This window comes from Castor canadensis, chromosome 8 (genome assembly GCF_047511655.1).
Source record: "Castor canadensis chromosome 8, mCasCan1.hap1v2, whole genome shotgun sequence".
NCBI lineage: Eukaryota > Metazoa > Chordata > Mammalia > Rodentia > Castoridae > Castor > Castor canadensis.
The window spans coordinates 87,270,243-87,291,600 of record NC_133393.1 but is presented as its reverse complement, the minus strand read 5'-3'; the positions used below and the strand labels follow the sequence as shown (position 1 = coordinate 87,291,600).

At 38.2% G+C, this 21,358-nt stretch overlaps 1 protein-coding gene across 3 annotated transcripts in view; it reads right to left on the bottom strand.

The window, feature by feature from the left end:
• Positions 1–21,358, bottom strand: part of Dip2b (disco interacting protein 2 homolog B) — a 211,164-nt gene that overhangs the window by 107,734 nt on the left and 82,072 nt on the right. For all 3 annotated transcript variants that reach the window (XM_074083360.1, XM_020179911.2, XM_074083361.1), the window contains exon 2: positions 2,236–2,307. In XM_074083360.1, coding sequence (XP_073939461.1) covers positions 2,236–2,307 — 72 coding nt within the window. The remainder of the gene's footprint in view (positions 1–2,235; positions 2,308–21,358) is intronic.

Sequence of the window (21,358 nt, the reverse complement as noted above, 5' to 3'; positions counted from 1 at the left end):
TCTTCCCTTATTTCTTTGATGACCCACTGATCATGGAGCAATGTGTTGTTCAGTTTCCAAGTGTCTGAGTATTTTCTGTAGTTTCTTTTGTTGTTGAGTTATAGTTTTATTCTGTTTGGTCAGGCAGTACGCAGGGGGTAATTCAATTTTCTTATATTTGTTAAAACTTACTTTGAGACCTAAAACATGATCTGTTTTGGAGAAAGCTCTGTGGGCTGCTAAAAGAATTAATTTTGCTGTTGCAGGATGGAATACTCTATAGATGTCTGTCAGGTCCGTTTGATCTGTGATGTCATTCAATTCTAAAGTTTCTTTGTCGATTTTTTTTTTTTTTTTTTTGTCTAGATGACCTCTCGATGATAGAGTATTACTGAAATCTTGCACTATCACTGTGTTGGGGGTCTAGCTGTGTTTTTAAATCTAGTAGTGTATGTTTAATGAAGCTAGGTACACAAACACTGGGCACATGTAAGTTAACAATCGTTATTTCCTCTTGATGTACTGCTCCTAGTATGAAGTGACTTTCTTTGTCTCTTCTGACTAATTTAGGTCTGAAGTCTACTTTATCTGATATAAGTATAGCTACTCCTGACTATTTTCAGGGGCCATTAGGAAGGCTGGGTTTTTATCAGCTGTCACTGGCCCAATTTCTGCCTCTTCTCTCCCATTTCTATAGCCATCTATTCATTAAGATATTTTAAGCTGGCCATCACTGTGTTGACCTAACTAGTTTTTGTAGGAAGGTAGAGTCAGCCCTCCATACAGAGGGATTCAGCCACCCTCAGATTGAAAATATTTGAGGGGAAGGGGAGCAAAACTGTACTGAACACATACAGCCCTTTTTTCTTGCTATTATTTCCTAAATGACAAAGTATAATAATTATTTGCATGGCATTTACATCACATTAGGAAATATAAGTAATCTATAGATGATTTTAAAATATACGGGAGGATGTGTACAGATTATGCACGAACATTACCATTTCACATAGGCAAGCTGAGCATCTGAAGATTCTGGAATCTACAGGGGATCACAGAAACAATCCCCTGCTTTAGACCATGTGGGACAACTGTATTTTTAAAAACAACACAGGAGGGCCCGACACTAGTGGCTCACACCTATAATCCTAGCTACTCAGGAGTCAGAGATCAAGAGGATCGTGGTTTGAAGCCAGCCCAAGCAAATAGTTTGTGAGACCCTATCTCAAAAACACCCATCACAAAAAAAGGGCTAGTGGAGTGGGTAAAGGTGTAGGGCCTGAGTTTACGCCCCAGTACCGCAAAAAAGAAAAAAGAAATTACAGGAAATAAAACAAGGACCTCAGTGAAATATATTAGTATGTCATCACTCATTATTTGTTTGCTTATCCCATTATTCATTCAACAAATATTTACAGAGTATAAATCCTGTGCAAGGCTTAATATAAGAACCATGGCAGATAAAAAGTTCTCCTGGTATTTATAACCCAGCAACAAAAGTAATTAAGCTCTATAAGGAAGACTTATAGAACATATTTTGATCGCAGGGGGAAAAACTGGAAATGAAGAAAAATATTTTAAAGTGAAAGTGATAAAGGTGACAACTAGTTGTCAAGATAAATTCTGGAGTCTGAGTAACCTTAAAAATGTGACGACTTAGAAAAAAATAGATGATGACTTAGAAACAGCCTTGCTTAGAGACAAAGGTATAGCAACCCCTTTGGAATTAAGCTCAAAAGTGACTCTGGACTTTTGGATATTTAAAGAACTTGCCAATCTCTTTACAGAAGCAGTAATCCAGGCTTTGAACTAATCCTCAAGCTTTTCTGGGGTCCTGCCCCCAAACCCTCCAGTCTTCCAACCTTGGAGGTGCCCTATAACACTGCATCTGTTCTTCCTTGCTATCCTGCTCTCCTTGCTCCTCTCTACCGCAGTTTGTTCTGTTGCAAAAATAAGATGCAGTTCTTATCTGGTCTAGAATTTTCTGCAACTGAACCACCTCAGTTAGTCTTTTACCCACCACCATTCAAGCTCTGCATAAATGATTTGATGACCTTGGGAATTTTTAAAGTACCTAGCACATAGCAGATGCTCAATTACGATTCGTTTCCTCTTTTCTTCCCTTCTGTTTTTCTCTTCCCTTGCAACAAAGGGAGGAAAAAACAGGAATAAACAAAAGAAGATCTCTTGTTAAGACAGTATCATCACTTTAGTGTAAAAATACTGAAGAAGTTGAAACCATTTCTCATCGCCTACCTTGTGTCTGTGGGCTGTAAGGAGATAGGAGTTTGGACCTTTTCTTCTCATATCCCTTCTGTGTGATGTCCCCTAAAATAGCAAGAAACAGAAATAGGTTATGCATTTTTCTTATTCTGTGGTCATTCACTATAAAAATAAAATTAATTATACAGTGTCATAGAACTACCACACATAGTTCTATATGTGGGAGAAAATGTATGGTTCTTTGCCAAGATTTTGCTAAGTGTAACTTCCCACAGGCTTGGATTTGACTACTTGTGGAAAACTGCAGCGCTTGTCCCTTACACTAATCTTACACAACAGTGTACTACAACATACCATGACAGAGATTCCCCAGTTCTCAGGCATACCTAGTTTCCATGGTACTTAAGAAATCCCAAAAAGGGACACCGCAAGGCTGACAGACAATGATGTTCTATAAAAGTTTCAGCTTAACTGAATGAGTCCAATTGATTTGTGAGGTATTGTCTTATACTATTATAGAAAACCATATGAAATTAGAAGTGTAGTTAAGAGAAGCAGTGAAGGTGCAGGCACCAGGATGTGATATTTAAAAGGCTCTTCTGCATACTAACATCTGTGGTAAAACTCCCACATCCTCTCTCCTTAGTCATTGGTTTGTATTATTTACATACATTTGCCTTTTCTACAAGGTTAAATAAAAGTACACATAAAGTACATACGACCTACAGATACAACAAATGCAGGTTTTGAAAAAGGTCAATCAAGAGAGTCTAATTCAACCATTCCAATTAACTCTGCTAGGTCCATAAATGAGCAAAGAAGTTAAGGAGACCAAGGAGAAGCAGTGGCAGTGATAATGTGAGGACAATGATGTTAGGCCATATAGGAAGTTGAAAATTCTTTTTTTCTGACAAAACCCTGCTCAAAGTAACCTCCAATGCCAACCTTCCTCCATTTGTCAGTCGTTCCTTCTTGGGCTCCTGCAACTCTAGCCACACTTTCGCGGTAGCACTTAGCTCATCACTGGTGTTTAATTATCTGCTTGCGATACCTTAAAAGCAACTGAGGCCAATAGGACAAGGGGACCAAGAACTAGAGAAAAGGTTAGATCAAAAAGAATTAACCTAGAAGGTAACACACATGCACAGGAAATTAATGTGAGTCAACTCCCTGTATAGCTATCCTTATCTCAACTAGCAAAAACCCTTGTTCCTTCCTATTATGGCTTATACTCTCTCTTCAACAAAATTAGAGATAAGGGCAAAATAGTTTCTGCTGGGTACCGAGGGGGTGGGGGTGAGAGAGAGGGGGCAGAGTGGGTGGTAAGGGAGGGGGTGGGGGCAGGGGGGAGAAATGACCCAAGCATTGTATGCACACATGAATAATAAAAAAAGAAATTAAAAAAAAAGCTAAATAAATAAATAAATTAAATAATTATCTGCTTGCACCCTATCTTCCTACTAGACTATGCACTTAAGGGCAGGGATTGTGTCTGAAGCTCACCCACAGCCTGGCACAAGAGACACTTGTTGAATGAGTAACTGAGTGAATTAGTAAAAATGGAGGCAGTGAAAGGACCGATAAATCAAAGAGACATGTACTTAGATGGAATAGAAGAAACAGGGTCTTTACTTTATCAGGAGCTGAAAGGCCCAAAGAGAAAATCTATAGCCAGAAGTCTACAGAAACTTGACAACAGTACTTGGACTGCCAGGAGAAAGGAAGGAATAGTAATAAATCACAGGGCACTCAATGCCAGAGGAATTCTACTCCAGACACAGATACATCTCTTAGGATTCAGAGAGAATTTGTTATTCCACATTTCTGTAATTCCCCACCTATATTTTGTGATCTTAGGTCATTTTCACCACCTATAGCCAAGTAGATATTCCTGCACTAAAGCAGTGCTTTCCCAACTTGAACTTTTTTCTTTCTTGTTTGTTTATTGTTGTGGGTTTTATTATTTGTCTGTGTGTGTGTGTATGTGTGTACACATGTACGTAAGTGGTGCTAGAGATGAAATCCGGGGTCTTGTGCATGCCAGGCAAGCACTCTACCGCTAATTAATCTACATCCCCAGCCTTGACCATTTTTAAAGACTCATCAAAGGAATTTGTAAAAACACAAATTCTCAAGTCCCTCCCAAGGAGATTCTGATTCACTGAATCTGGAGTAGGATTCAGAAAGCTATACTTCTGAAAAGTTCCAGTAAGTCTTTTAAAAGTCAGCAAGCTTAGAGACCGCTGTACTAAAGAGCCCTGCCAGAGTGTGCTGGGTGGTTCTGCTGACTTAATGTGAGGAGGGGAAGGAGGAGGAAGAAGAAATGCCTCTGTTACCCACCCCTCTAGAAGAGTATGAACTTGAGGAGTTCAGACACTAAGTCACACCACAGACATTCTTACTCAGAAGAGATTTTTTTGCCATCTGGCATATGAAATGTGAAAGAGTGCCATAACTATACCTATATAAAATTTCCATTAAAATGGCTTGTGTCTGAAGTAAACCTGTTCTTCAAGTTTTTTGAGAACTAAACAGGGAGGATTAGCCTTCCCCACCCACTAGAATGATGTATTTTTCCACCCACATGTACACTCACAAGAGTAGCCACGTGAAGGGGTCTACAATACCTGGCAGGTGTGAAGGAACATAGTCCTATAAGATGATACTGACTAAACAAGCCATGAGCACTCTGGGACCCACATGCCTTGAGACTGTCCAGTCGCATTGGCTCTACTATAATCTTAAATAGCCAACAGCAAACATATGCAACGATGTGTGTGTGTGTTATTAGAATAGTGAGGAAATATGTTCCCAACTTCTCACCACCTGGGATCAATGAAAAACAGCTTGGCACAACCCACAAATCATGTTCAACTCACAGGGCGACCTGGGAGGAGGGGTGCAGGAGCCTGCCTGCCAACCCAAGCCTCTTAAGGGCCAGAAGGTGATAGGAAGAACAGCCATCTGGATGTACATTTACACTGATAAGGTGTGGCAGCAACAGGCTGTGGTTAAGAACCTAGAATTTGAACTAGACAGAACTACATGTGGAGTAAACACTTACCACTTCCTGCCTATATGACTCTAGACAGATTGACTTAACCTCTTGACAAGTCTGTTTACATGTCTATAAAATGGGAAACAATAAGATCTATCTTGTAAAGTTTTTATTATGATTAGAAGTATGGGGTCTGGGCTACAGGTAGTACCAATATTAACACATGATTTCAGAAAGCCTGCTGATGCCTATTCTACAGTCAGATTGGGAATGGAACGGGCAACTATGGCACAGAGAGGATATAGACAAACATTACACACACTCTGTAATTAGGTGGCATAGAAGAGATGCATACTAAGTGCAGTGTGGAACCTAGAGGAAGCATCATGAGCTCTGCCTGGGTAGACAAAGAGCCAGTGGTATTTGGTTGAGGTGTGGTCCTTTGTTCTACTATCAGAAATATGATATAAATTCATAATTACATAGTTTCTTAGTAGTTTGCTAGTTTTACTCTGCTGCTGACAGGTTCAGTATGGACAAGGCCAAATTTGGTAGTTGTTTTAGGATTCTTATCTTCTAGCAAAGTAGGAAAACGCTAAGTCATTTTCATTTATAACCTTATGCAGCACCCTGAGCAATTAGGTTCAAAATAAACAGTGTTTGCTGTTGGTGGGAATGTAAACTAGTACAATCACTCTGGAAAAAAATTTGGAGGCTACTTAAAAAGCTAAACATTGATCTACCACTTGATCCAGCAATACCACTCTTGGGGATATACCCAAAAGACTGTGACACAGGTTACTCAGAGGCACCTGCACACCCATGTTTATTGCGGCACTATTCACAATAGCCAAGTTATGGAAACAGCCAAGATGCCCCACCACTGACGAATGGATCAAGAAAACGTGGTATCTATACACAATGGAATTTTATGCAGCCATGAAGAACGAAATGTTATCATTCGCTGGTAAATGGATGGATTTGGAGAACATCATTCTGAGTGAGGTTAGCCTGGCCCAAAAGACCAAAAATTGTATGTTCTCCCTCATATGTGGACATTAGATCAAGGGCAAACACAACAAGGGGACTGAACTTTGATCACAAGATAAAAGCGAATGCACACAAGAGAGATGTAAGGATAGGTAAGACACCTAAAAAATTAGCTAGCATTTGTTGCCTTCAACGCAGAGAAACTAAAGCAGATACCTTAAAAGCAACTGAGACCAACAGGAGAAGGGGACCAGGAACTAGAGAAAAGGTTAGATCAAATTGAATTAACTTAGAAGGTAACACACATGCACAGGAAATTAATGTGAGTCAACTCCCTGTATAGCTATCCTTGTCTCAACTTGCAAAAACTCTTGTTTCTTCCTATTATTGCTTATACTCTCTCTTCAACAAAATTAGAGATAAGGGCAAAATAGTTTCTGAAAGGTATTGAGAGGGTGGGGGGAGAGGGAAGGGGTGGAGTGGGTGGTAAGGGAAGGGGTGGGGGCAGGGGGAAGAAATGACCCAAGCCTTGTATGCACATATGAATAATAAAACAATAAAAAAAATTAGAGATAAGGACAAAATAGTTTCTGCCGGGTATCGAGGGGGTGGGGAGGAGAGGGAGGGGGCAGAGTGGGTGGTAAGGGAGGGGGTAGGGGCAGAGGGGAGAAATGATCCAAGCATTGTATGCACATATGAATAAAAAATAAAAATTAAAAACCAAAACAAACAAACAACAAAAAAAAAACAGTGTTTGGAAAATTCTACAGGATCATCAAGTTATATGTATAACTTTTCCTATAGGGAACACTCTTGACCAAGAGCAAGGATTACAGCTCCAGCCATATACTCTTTCTGCTCCAATGGAAATAAAAGGTCTGTGCTGCCACAGCCTCACTTCAAAGTCATACCTATTTGAGGTAGCCACCATTGGGGAAACTTTGGGAGTACAAGAAAAACATTTTTGAGCACTGAATGGATAAGCGTGTTGAGCAAAAATAAATTAAAATGGTGTCTGTCTTCAAGAAGTTCCCAGTCTAAATAAATAATTACAATAAAAGTAACAAGTGCTAACCTAGAGATTTTGTACAAAGTCTTATGGAAGCACAAAAGAAATAATGGTAATAAAAAAAATAATAGCATTCAATAAGCATAAATAAGTACGTAACAACACTTGCCAGGGGCTTACAACCTGTCAGTTTCTATTTCAAAAGCCTCACAACAGCACCTACACAGCAAAATTATCATAACTCTCACTGTACAGAGAAGGCCACTGAGGCAGAAGGAAGTGAAAGCAATTCACCTCTAGTCACGACTAGTAAATGCTGTGATAAGGGTTTTAGCATAGGTACACTTGGCTCCAGAGTCCCTGCTCTTAAATACTACCCTATATTCAGAAAGGGTGGAAAGATGCCACAAAAGTTGCCTCCTTTGTTGGGTCTGGATAACTTTAAGAACAGATAGACACTGACGGGGAAGACAGTATATCAAACCCACAGCTTAGAAGAGAGTGGCATGCTTGGAGCAACAGGAACATATAAAAACTGTATGCTCAGTCTGCAATGAACAGGACACTAGCATGACAGCCGCTCTTGCAGGCCCTGCCCAAGTGGAGGACTCCACCATGTCCACCTCAACAGACACTTCAAGTTTAGGTCTGACATTTACCTAACAGCTCAATTTATTTCCCTCTTCAATAAATGGCTCTATATAACAACCATCATTCTGAATTTTTTAAACATTTGACACCAATTCATTTGATTTGGATAAAAGCCCTATTCAGTAAATGGGAAAGTTATCACCTTCATGACAAACAAGAAACTGAGATGATAAAAGATAACTATCTTAGTTGGGCATCGGTGGCTCATGCCTATAATTCTAGCTATTCAGGAAGCAGAGATCAGGAGGATCAAGGTTTGAGGCATTCCAGGCAAATAGTTCATGAGATCCTCTCTCAAAAACACCAAACACAAAAAAACTTGAGGCAGAATGCCTCAAGTGGTAGAGTGCCTGCCTAAGAAGTGTGAGGCCCTGGGTTCAAACCCTAGTACCACCAACAAAACAAAAATAGAAATAACATCAAAAAGAATATAGAGCCAGACTAGACTGAGGTCTCTGGCTTTTTTGTTGTTCTTGTTCTGGGAATTGAATCTAGGGCTTCATGCAAGTGAGGCAAACATTCTAACCCAGAGTTACATCCCTGGTCCTCTCTGGCCTTTTCTTACTGTTCTTTGACAGTGGCCTCCAGATTAGACACAATAAAATAAAACTAACCTATTATTCATAAAATAAACATCATGTGATAAACAATTTTTATGACTCTCTCTTCAACTGGATGACTTTCCAAAAGGCATTAACAATTCTCCATACACATCACCACGACCCTGGGCAAACTATTAATCCCTTTCATTTTTTAAATCAGACAGGCAATTGTCAGAACTGTGTCCAGTTGCTGTTAAAAAAAAAAAAAATTAGGGACTGGGGGTGTGGCTCAAGTGGTAGAGTGCCTGCTTTGCAAATGTGAAGCCCAGAGTTCAAACTCCAGTCCCACCAAAAAAAAAAAAAAAAAAAAAAAAAAAATTAGCAAAAACTATAGCCAGGTACCCAGTGGCTCACGCCTATAATTCTAGCTACTGAGAAGGCAGAAATCAGGAGTATCACAGTTCAAAGTCAGCCAAAACAAATGATCTGGGAGACCCTATCTCGAAAAAAACATCACAAAAATAGGTCTGGGAGAGTGGCTCTGAGTTCAAACTCTAGTGCCACAAAAACAAAGCAAAAACTAGCCAGGTGTTACCTGTAATCTTAGCACTCAGGAAGGTGAAGGAAAGGATTGGGAATTTGCAGCTAGGTGAACTATATAGTGAAAACCTGACTCAAGCTGGGTGAAGTAGCTCACACCTGTAATCCTAGCTACTTGAGAGGGAGAAATAGAGGCAAAAAGTCAGCAAGACCCCATCTAAATTAATAAAAGCTGAGCATGGTGGTATATGCCTGTTATGCCAGGCTGGCTCAGGCATAGCAAAGGAGAAAGGGGAGTAGGAGGGAGATAGGGGAGAGAAGGAGGGAGGGGAAGAAAGAGAAGAAGAAAGCAAGAAAAAAAAATACAGCAAAAAAGGGCTGGTGGCATGGTACAAGCAGTAGAGAACCTGCCTAGCAAGTGCTAGGTCCTAAGTTCAAACTCCAGTACTCCCTCCCCCCACAAAAAAGTCACTGCCCATAATTTCTAAATATTCATATAATGTAGAATGCGGCCTTTCATTTTGTTAAGGGATAATTAAGAGGGAAAGAAGTGAAAGACAAAAAAGAAAGAGTTTCCTCCTTAGTCCCTTAGAGTAAGGGACTAAGAAGGAAAAGTTCTAAAGTGCCATCATCATCTTCAAATCCATATCTGTATCATATTAACCTATTTTATCCTTTACATGTAAACTTTATACTGGGAAGGTGGTACATGTTGGCTATGGCTGGAAACAGGAGTGGGCCTGGGGTTGTGACTATTCATACAATAATGGATATAAGCAGACCCATACAGAGAAAGATTCAAAACTATGGCTAAGAATGTGAATAAAGTCACTCTTAAAGCTGAAAAAGACACAGGAACTGGACCATATTCTGAAGACAATGCCAGAAGACAAAGAAATTTCTTGTTAAAATTTTGTTTTCCTTACAGTGATAATTCTGTTCAGTGAGTGACACAAAGCAGCCACAAATCTCTAAGCACCATCCTTCCAGAGGTGACATAAAGTCTCATAAACACACAAAATGAAGCCCACAGCCATACAAAACAATAGCCATACCTCTTAATCCAGCTGCTGGTTTTGTTATTCCCTACTTATTTTTCTTACTATATCTGAATTTCAGTGTCTAATAGGACTCCAAAGAATTAAAAACACTGTCCTATCTCTAATGCTCTGTAGTTTCTTTTTACATAAAGGTGAAATCAATCTTATGCTGAAAGACAGTGAAAAGGTAACATTTTCATAGTTTAGTCAGAAATAAAGCTCTTGAAATGCTATAATCTGTTAAGGGTTGAGAATTTTTATTTATCTAATTTTTCTTTTGAAAAAGTATCAGTGATTGTAGACTGAGGCCAGAGGGCAGGCAGAGTGCTTGGTTCCCTTTGGTCCCCTCTTCCAGCACAAAACTCAGTGCTCTGTTTACACTCAAGGAACACCCCATGGAATGCACATCTGCCACCCTTGGATGCACAAACTGGGGGCCTCTGGAATGAGTGGGAACCTGCCTGGCCCACAGGCAACAAAGCTCCTTGCAGCCAGCAGCAGCTCCCAGTGTGGAAGAAGGGAAACTTCTAAAGCTAAAGGAGGAGGGGAGAGGGGTAAATATGCTTGATATATGTTATGTGTATGCGTGAAAATAATGAAACCCATTAAAAGTCGGAAAACAAAAAGAAGGTGGGGAAAAAATCAGTGATTCTAAAAGTCTCTATTGGCAGCTAGGTTCTTGCTAATCTTATAAAAAATGTGAAGGAGATTAACTTTAAGACATTCTCAGTAGATGTCTTCTCACCTCGTTTAGGACAATAACTAGGCATTTTCTGTGTCAAAAGGTAGAAGATAAGTCTAGATTGCTTTCTTCCAAAACTCAAATCATACACAATTCAGTTTTCTAGGTCAAATATATATGACTTCTTACAAATGGTATTTCACCTAAGGCACCAAGCAAGTTCAAACAAATAAAAACCCATAAAGTAAGACACTGAGAAACTAAACTGTAAGTCTGACTACACCATCTGGCAGCTGATTAAATTAATCCATCTGATACAAAAGGTATGTTCATTTGTCCACTTAGAAAAACTATACCTAATAAGAAATTTGCTACACAAATGGTCTGAATATTTAAAAAGAGAAGGAGGAATCACAGGATGGGTCAGTAGAAAAATACGAGTTTCAGCACGAGACTGACCTACATTTGGACCTTAAGCCTGCCTATTCACTCCCAACTGGACAAGGTACTGAGCAACACTATGCCTATTTCACTATAGGCAAAACTGGAGTAACCTCAAACTTGAGTGCTTACAATGAGACTTCAGGGAGAATGAATGCAAAAGTCCCTGGCACACAGAACACACTCAATTAGTTTTGGTTGACAGAACTCAACTCCAATCCCATGACATTCCTAATAATACATTTATTCTAAAAATGATCATTTAGGTGGCTGATTGAATGGTTCAAGTGCTAGAGTACCTGCCTAGAAGCTCAAGACCTGAGTTCAATCCCTAAGAATGAATGAATGAATGAATGGTCTTTTAGAAAATTCTGGGTTGGTGTTTCTTCCAAGAAAGCACTTTGCCACATTCCCAACGTTGTAGTTGGTTTTTTTTGTTGTTGTTGTTGGTGGTGGTGGTGGTGGCAGTACTGGAGGGTTTGAACTCAGGGTCTCACGCTTGCTAGGCAGGTGCTCTCCACTTGAGCCACTCCACCAACCCTAAAACCTTCTTTTTAAAGGAAGAAGAGTACAGAGTGCATCAAAGGTCTCTAAAAACACACTGTGGTGCTAGATTCTCAACAATAAAAGCCAACAAAGTTAGTGCCATTAGATGTTAATGGTCTAAAAGAAAGAAAATGGTGTCTCAAAAAGGAGGAGGTGTCTGTTCAGAAATGAACAGACTAGTTAAAATGAAATATATAAATTACATAAATAAAACAGCACACACAAATTACACAAAACAGGACCACGTGCATTGGAAATCAGGAAAAAAGGGTAATTTTCTTCATATGGGTGTTTCTTTATCCTGACTTTTACCTTTAATTTTCTCTGAAAATTAGAAAACTGTTTCTAGAAATAACATAAATACTTTAACATGAATTTGAAATACTACTTCCTTGTTTTCCTTCTCATTTGAAATATTTTTATAATACAGCTTTTTCTTTTTTACAATAAAAAATTTTTAAAAAATTTTTTTACAATAAGCTTTCATTATGTAGCCCAGGCTAGCCCTGAACTCACAACCCTTCTGCCTCAGCTTAGAATGAAGTTTTTTGTTTTGTTTTGTTTTTTAATATAACCGTGATGCTTTAACAATATCAAAGAAGAGGTGCTGGCGAAGTGGCTCAAGTGGTAGAGCACCTGCCTTGCAAGCATGAGGCCCTGAGTTCAAGCCACAATACCACCCAAAAAAAAAAAAAACTTCTCAAAGAAGAGGAAAAATCATTATAAATGCAAGCATAAAAGGAAAAAAAAACAAGCATATGCAGGTTGTGTGTCAGGTGGTCTTTTGTCTTTCCCAACAGTGTTTTTAACTGGGCAAACTCCCACTCAGAATAAAGATCACCTTTCCCAGTCCCCTCACAGCTAAGTATGGTCAAATAACTAAGTTCTGACTTTATTGTGGTATCCACTGGAACAATTTTTTAAAGTCAGGGTATAAATAAAAACTTCTTATACCAATCACCGAATCTATATTATACAGTGCAGGAGCCAGGCACTGTTTATCAATAGGTAGTCAAAATTAAGAACTGATCAAAATCGAAGCATGTCCTTTTATAAGTACAGAAATAAAAAATTTTAAAGAGATTGAAGAATTTCACTGGAGGTTAATTCATAGTCTCTGGGAAATTGAAGATGTACAGGGAAAGACACAAGTACAAATATTGTCCCAACTTAGCATGTGGATCACAAAATAACCAGGTCATTTAAGGTACAGTGGAAAACACTTTTCTAATGAGGCAGAAAACAGATTTTATGTGTTTTGCAAAGATTTATCATCTCAGGCTTCAGGCATCTGGAGACTGAGGTTTTCTCCCCTGTTGCTATAAACTAGCTCTCTGATTCTAGGCAAGACACTATACTTCCCTGGGTCTTTGTTTCCTAATCTGTAGGAATGAGGATCACAAGAGCTCTATAATGTTTCTGATCAATGCTCGATAAATGCCACTTGTCTGGCACTATTAACATGTAGCAAGTGAAAAGCAAGGGAGGATTATTCAGCAGGCAACAGATAAACTCTAGCATTAATATATAGATTTGGGGAACCATCGGCGTAGGAGGTAGCAGATGAAGCCTGGGTATGAATTGTATCACCCACAAGGAATGCAGTGTGAGAAGAAAAGAAGGCCAAAGAAGCAATCCTAGGGTAAACTAACATTTAAGGAAAAAACAGACAAAAAGATGATACTGAGACAGAGCAGGGAGATGAGGAGGGAGCAAAGAAGAGAAGATGAATGCATAGTCACAAATGTAAAATAAGCATTGAAAAACACCCACTGGGTTGGGCAGCTAGACCACCAGTGGTCCAGTTAAGAACAGCTTATAGGAACAGTGAAGGCAGAAGACAGAATAGTGAAGAATGATTAGGAGGTGAAGTGAATGCAACAGGTTTTTTTTTTTCTTTCAATGTCTCAAAAAGAATGAGGTATGATGCAAGAGTCAAGAGGTGTGGAGCTTTTTCTTAAAGATGAACAAATACATATATCATAGAGAAAACACTATGAGAAAGGCTGAAACACTGATTCAACCAGCAAATGCTACTAAACTTCCTATGTGTAAAGCACTACTTTAGCTTGGAACATGGTCCCAACATTTGTAGTCATGGTCATAAGTTCATAGTCACTTCCAGTATAAAGAAGACATCCGAAAACAATTCTTTAATTAGTGATTTAATTACAAGTTAATCACAAGCCTGAGAGCGATGATAAGACTTCAGCAGGGTCACTCTGTCGAACCACATCATTCGGTGGTTAGCTCCAGCTAAGCAAACCACAGTTCCAAACCTGTGCTGGAAATGTGGTACAAGTCCTTGATCTGTGAGTCCTTCATTAGTGTAGAGATGATTCTCCATCCTAGGCAATCTGGTAAAGCCTGAGGGAGCTGGAAACCATGGGCCAGTAACCTCCAATATGCAAGCAGACTTTTTACTCCACTACAGAGAACAAATATTATGATTTCTGTGTTTATCAAGATGTTTAAAAGACTAAAAGCAATAAAAGACTTTAATGATACTTCTTTCTCTGAAAAAGAAGATAAAAGTGAATAGGCATATAGATACTGTGGGAGCAGTGGAAGTAGGTACAGAAGGATGAGGGGGCTCTGGCTTGATGACTTCTAAATTTCTGTACAGGGATCAGAGTCCCCTCTACACTAATTACTGCTTATTTCATGCCAGGTCCCAATCACATGCATTGACTCATTTAATCCTCAAAATTATCCCAAGGGGTGGCATTATTTGAGTTATAGTTTTCAGATGAGAAAGTTAGACACAGAGAGATTACATGACTTCTCCAAGGACAAAACACTGTAAGAAAGCCAGCTTCATACCTGGCTCTGAAGTCCAAGCTCCTAAAAATTCAGAATTGCCTCTATAGGAATAGAACACACGTGCTCTGGGTTTGACATAGACTGCAGTTCCAGTCCCACCAGCTTTTTGCCAGTTATGAGTCCCAAAAACTTAGTTAACCTCTCTAAGCCTCGATTTCCTCAACTGTAAAATGTGCTAACAGAACCTATACATTATTAAAAGAGACAACACATGCATGCATGTATTCCTAGCATAGAATAAACAATGATATTCATACTCTAAAGGCAGAGGAAGTTAACTCAAGAAATGAACATTAATATCAGACAGTGCTTAGAGCCCAAGGAAGACAAAGCAGAACTTCTTTTTTTTTTTTTTTTAGTAATGCCAGTTTCTACAGTTTTGTTATTGTCTCTAGCAATCCCCAGGAGAAGGGTAATAGCTGGATTAACTCAGATCTAGGAGAAGGTGAAAGAAAGCAGAGGGTTTAGGTTAGCAAATATTTGCTGAACAATAATCAACCAATCAACAATAAATGTATACTATCAACCTAACTTATATAATATTTAAGGTTTTCTTTTTTGGGGGGGGGTCGGGGGAGGGACACAGTACTGAGGTTTGAGCCCAAGAGCCTCAGGCTTGCTAGGCAAGTGCCTTACCACTTGAGCCTTGCCTCCAGCCCTTTTTTTGTTGTTGTTTTTATGAGAAATACACTGAGAATTCATCCTGAGATGACAGAACACATCACCCTCAGAATGAGATAATAGGATTCCAAAAGGAGAGTGATCTGAACAGAATCCCAAAAAGGCCAGAGTATATAAATGTTCCCTCCTAGAGCCCTATACTAGAGTTGGGTGCTGGTGGCTCACATGCTGGTAATCCTAATCTCTGCCTCAGGAAGCAGAAATCAGGAGGATCTGGTTGGAAAGCAGCCCCAGGCAAATTGTTCCCTAGACTTAAAAATCCAAGGGCTGGCTAGAGGCCATGAGGCCCTGAGTTCAAACCCCAGTTCCCCTCTGCCCCCCCAAAAAAGGTTCCCTCCTAGGCTGATTCTCCTTCTTTACTTCCCAGAACTGCTTTTCTTTTCTCATTTTGAACCTAGACATAAAGACAAAGCTACAGACAAAAGATCAAGACAGAGAAGACTGAAGATTAATTTATGTTTCAGAGGAAATACTAAAAATGGAAATCTTCTTGGCCATTTGTTCTTAAAAACCCAGGGGGGAAGGGTGGAGACTAAATGAAGAGATTACTGCTGGTATAGGGAGCACCTTTGAAGGACATGGTGGTGAAAAGTCATGGGGGGAAGAGAGTCATAACTGGTGAAAAAGTGTCTAAACACATGGATTACTGGTGGAGAGGAAGAGAAATAAATGACCAGACCTGGCAGGTTGAGAGGAAAGAGGAGCTCTTAAACCCACAGGGTTTGATCCTGGATCATATATTCAGCAAGGACAGCCAGCTGCTGCTTCTGGTTCCTCTTTTACCCAGAAAAATTTAAAATAACTTGCTAGTGGTCACTATTTTTAAAGATTAAATAAAAACAACCCACATCCCTCTTAGGAACAGTCTCCTGACGAAAGGTGGAGAAGCAACCAAGTGGAATAAAAATGATCTTGCAAATGTATAATTTGTAAGTAAACTGCTCATGGTATTTTGGTAGTGTAAGAGCTGATATTCTTTGCAGGCACTCTACTTTAAAAAGTAGAATGTAATACAGAAATATGATGAACTTCCTAAGGATTCTTATAAATGACTTGTAATTTCATAAACATCTATTTACCAATGTTTAGAAAATATAATCTTTGGTTTGGCTGTCAAAGGATGTTTTCTTTATTTCTGTAATTTTTGTGTCTATTCTAGCCATAGAGATAGTCAAATCGCTAAAATTATTACAGAAAAATCTACTTTCCTGCAGTTTTGCTTGGGGAAACACACACACACACACACACACACACACACACACATACACACACACACACACCCCAAATTCCTTATCCTAAAATAGCAAAGACAACAATGCAAGGAATAATACTTCAGAGTTCTAACAGATATTTCCTGTACTTCACTCAATGTACTAATCACAATCAAACTAGGAATTAAAAAGGAAAAAATACTTTCAGTAACAACAAAAAATCCCGCACGGAATGTTTTCTCCAAACAACACAGTACCACCACTCATCTGAATATAAAACTATTAAAATTACAAACTTTCAAGGCTATCAATATATGAGAATGAGTATTAAGCAGTCTAAGAATTCCATCTAATGACAGTGATGAAAGAAGTTAGAAAAATCTTATTCTAGAATAAAAGCTGGAAGTAATCAAATGTTAAGTTTGCTCAGTTACTTTTAGGTTTTATAGCGATATATTGGAAATTTTCAAAACTTAAAATTCTTGAATTTTAAAATACTTTGGCCAGGCACAGTGGCTCCACCTATAATCCTAGCTACATGGGAGGCAAAGATAAGAAGGATTATTAGGTTGGCCTAGGCAAAAAAGTTTTCAAGATCCTTTCTCAATCAATAAAAAGCTGGATGCAGTGGTGTGCACTTGTCATCCTGGTTGGGGGTGAGAAGAGGAGTGTATAGGAGGACTGCAGTCTAGACAGCCTGGACATAAACATGAGACCCTATCTTAAAAATAACCAAAGCAAAAGGGCTGGGGCATGGCTCAAGTGGTAGAGCACCTGCCTAGCAAGCAGGAGGCCCTGAGTTCAACCTCCAGAACTGCCAAAAAAAAAAAAAAAAAAACTTTATAAATATTTTATCATGAATTTGAAGTACTACTTCCTTATTTTCCTTCTCATTTGAAATTCTATAACACAGCCCTTTTTTACAATAAAACTTTATTTGCAACAAACTCTCATTATGTGGCTCAGGCTAGCCTTGAACTCACAATCCTCCTGCCTCAGCTTAGAATGAAGCTTTTTTTAAAAATGCAACTGTGATGCTTTAACAGTATCAAAGAAGAGGGAAAAATCATTATAAATGCAAGCATAAGAGGAAAAAAAAAAACAAGCATAAGCACTTTGTGTGTCAGGGGGTTTAAGAAGAGACAACCATCCAGCATGTCTTCTTTTGTCTTTCACAACGTTTTCAACCGGGCAAACTACCACTCAGAATAAAGATTACCTTTCACAGTCCCCTCACATCTAAGCATAGTCAAATAACTAGGTTCTGGCCAGTGTGTTATCTATAGAAAGAATGCATGCATCTTCTAAGTAATGCTCTTCAATGAAAAGGGCATGTCCTCTTTCCCCTTCTCCATAGCAGATAGCTAAAATGAGATTGTGGCAATCAGCCATCACAGAGTACAGGTTGACAGCCAGACCCAAGAGTGAAGAAGGAACAGTCAGAAAGAGCTTACAGCCTGATGACCTCATGAAACAGAGCTGTCATACTAGTTAGACTACTATAAGACACAGAAATAAATTTCCATCTTGTGTAAGTACCCCATTATTCGGAGTTTCTGTTACATGCAACACACCCATAATCTAACAATACACAGTAAATAAGATGATTTTCAGTCAGTGGCAGCAAATAATTGCTACTACTTTGGTGACATCACCAGAACCACAAACCATGTTACTAAAACTTTTAAAAGCTAATTTTACCTGTCAAGTATAACATACCCCTTATAAACTTTTCATAGCTAACAAGTTTATACAAATAAAATTTTGATCTGGGTGGAAATCTTTCAAAGTAAATATTTATTATTTGAAATCAGAGTATTAAAAAGAAATTCTTTCTTTTCTTTTCTTTTTTTTCAGTGGTACTGGGCCTCACACTTGCTAGGCAGGCAATGTACCAGTTGAGTCACTCTGCCAGCCCACAAAGAAACTCTTAAGCTAATGAAAAATTATCTAAAAACACATGCTAAGAGGCTCAAAATAGCTGATCAATAGATGAAACTGTTATCACTTACAGATGATGTTTCTATGTAAGATTTTAGCACAAAGTACCTTTTCTAAATTGTACTTACTTTCATTACTGAAATAAAAACAGCAACCATTTGGTACTTTGAGTTCCCCATCAAAATTTCACCAAAATAAACAATTAGTTAAAAACAGACATGAGAACACAAATTCCAATTACTAATTTGCTAATTATCAACTGACTACAGCTTGAAAATACACAAACTGTGTGAGGAATGATGCTTTTCTTTGTGTTCATATTAAGAGCCTGCTGTACCAGAAGTATTAGTAATTCCAGGAAATTCCCCAAGTTTGAGCCAGAGCAAATCTGCTTTTACCAATTATACTCAACCATGCTTTAATGTAAGAAATGTTTGACAGAAGAACCTCTCCTTCATCACAAGAGCTTAAAACTACTAAGTATATGGCTAGGAGAGAGCACTGGCCTTTCAATAGTAGAAAGGATATGCTGTTGAAAAAGGAGATAAATCACTGAAAATGTCTGATTTGATGAAAAGTAATGAGATTATTTTGCAATGGGTGATATTTATGTTGAAGATCAGCTAAAAACACCTACTTGGATGAAAAACATCACACAAAAAAATTTTTTTATTTCTTTTATTCATATGTGTGTATAAAATGTTTGAGTCATTTCTCCCCCTTTCCCCCCGCCCCACAAAAATTTTTAAGTCATGTTCATAGCAGCATTATTTGTAAATAAAAAGTGGAAGCAACCCAAATGTCCATCGACTGCTGAATGGATAAAACCATAATCTGGTATATTCACACAATGGAATATTATCTACCAATACATGCTACAACCTCTACAAACTTTGAAAACAAGCCAATTGTAATAGGCTACTTTGTATGATTCCATCGTATGAATGTCCAGAATAAGCAAATCCAGAGACAGAAAATAGATTAGTAGTTGCCAGGGAATAAATAGGGGAGAATGAGAAGTGATCACTAATCAAAAGATGCTAATAGAGCATCTTCTGAGAGTCTTGAAAATACTCAAGTAGTAAAGAATCTGTCTAGCAAACATGAGGTTCTGAGATCAAATCCCAGTACCACCACCACCTCCACCACCACCCAAAAAAACCCTCTAACATCAGAATGGAGTAATGGTCATATAACACTGTGAACTTACATTGAATTACATATTTTAAATGGGTATATTGTGCGGTAATTTATACTTCAAAAAGTTGTTAAAAAAAAACTCATAGCATCTAAAATTTAGTAAAATCAAATCACAGCTATTCAAAAGACGATACCATCTGGAAACAGGTCACAGTGCTAGGTATGTGTATACAAACTTCTAAGTCATTTATAAGAATCCTTAATCAATTCACCATGTTTATGTCTACTAGTTACATAAAATAGAGATCTTATCTCCTGTGCATCTGAAATGATGTCAGCTATGTAACAACCTTGGAAGAACTGGGAAGAGTCTATTCTGTAGAGTTTAATTCTCATGACATTCTCACTGATATTCTTTTTAAGCAAATAGAACAGTTATAAAAATTGACTATATACCTAACTGTAAAGCAAGTTATGAAAACTTTCAGTGAACTGATATCTTATACATCTGTCATACATCATGTATCATATCTCAACAGTACAATCCACTTATTAATCAACAAGGCCTAACTTTTTTTTTGAGCCATAAAAAGCAATCTACTACTGTAGCATTTACTTACAATGTATACAGAGCCTATGAAACATATTTTGCCATTTAATGATATGAGCACATAAGAAAATGAAATGAGGTTAGACACATGTTTGCATTTATATTCCTTGTTATACGGAATATATTTGTTTATCGAAACTGTATATAATCAATCACATTTAGAAGCACTAGGGAGTTTGCAATTTAAAGGATTCACAGAATACTTCTCTTGGAGGACTACAAATAATTAATGCCTGACTTGTCTCCACTTAATTCTTTCAAAAGCTTATTCTGTATTTAGCACAGTATTCAATGCATATTGCTATCTTGGACAGGACAATCCATCAGGAACTTGTATGAGATGCAAAACAATGCAGAGAAAGGAATTTGGTGCTCTGGTCAGTGCCAAGGTCAACATTTCCCCCAAATGCTCTTTTGATTCAGTAAGCCAAGGCCTGGAACCTATCCATGGCTTAATGATCATTGTGAATTTAACCTTGAGCAGTTCCTGAGAAAAGACCTCCAATTGGGTTCTATACCAGCAAAGAAATGGCTTTCAATTGCTTAAGGCCATTAAGTAGCCTTAAAATCTGAAAGACAAGGTACACTGTATGCACATATGGAACTGTCACAAAGAAATCCCTGTGTATTATTAGTGTATGCTCATTAAAAAATAAAATTAAAAAAATAAGATCTGAAAGACATTCAGTAATCTCTCTCAACATTAAAACAGTTGATCAAGTTGTTATCTCTGCCCTGTTTTCCAGGTTATCTCAAAATTACTTCAGCCTTGTTTAAAAGACCCAATCCTCAAATACTTTACTTGCTTTGTTAGTTTAAGCAATCAGAAGGAGACTAAAGCAAGTGTTTTACTCAGACTGTGAAACTCTCTTCCAGGTCTTCCCATCCTGCTTTGTGTACTTTCCAGATGTGAATATATTATATACAATACTAATCCTTTGCTGACACATGAAAAGGCATGCCCTTGCCTATTTTTCTCTTATAACATCACATATTTGCTTGAGAAAAATAGTTATGTTCAAGTATTAAACATTGAGAGGTTTTTTTTGTTTATTTGCTTTGTTGTTGTTTTTGGTTTTGCTATGTAGCCCAGGCTGGCCTGAAATTCATTATATAGACCAAGCTGGCACTGAACTCATGATCTTCCTGCCTCAGCCTGAGAGTACAGCTGTAAGCCACACCCAGCTTTAAATATGGTTTTAACTTACATATTGATTATATTGCCTGAGTTCAAACCCCAGTACCTACCTAAAAAAAAAAAAAAAAGCAGAGTATGGGTTTCGGATGAGAGATCTAGGCTATAACACTGAA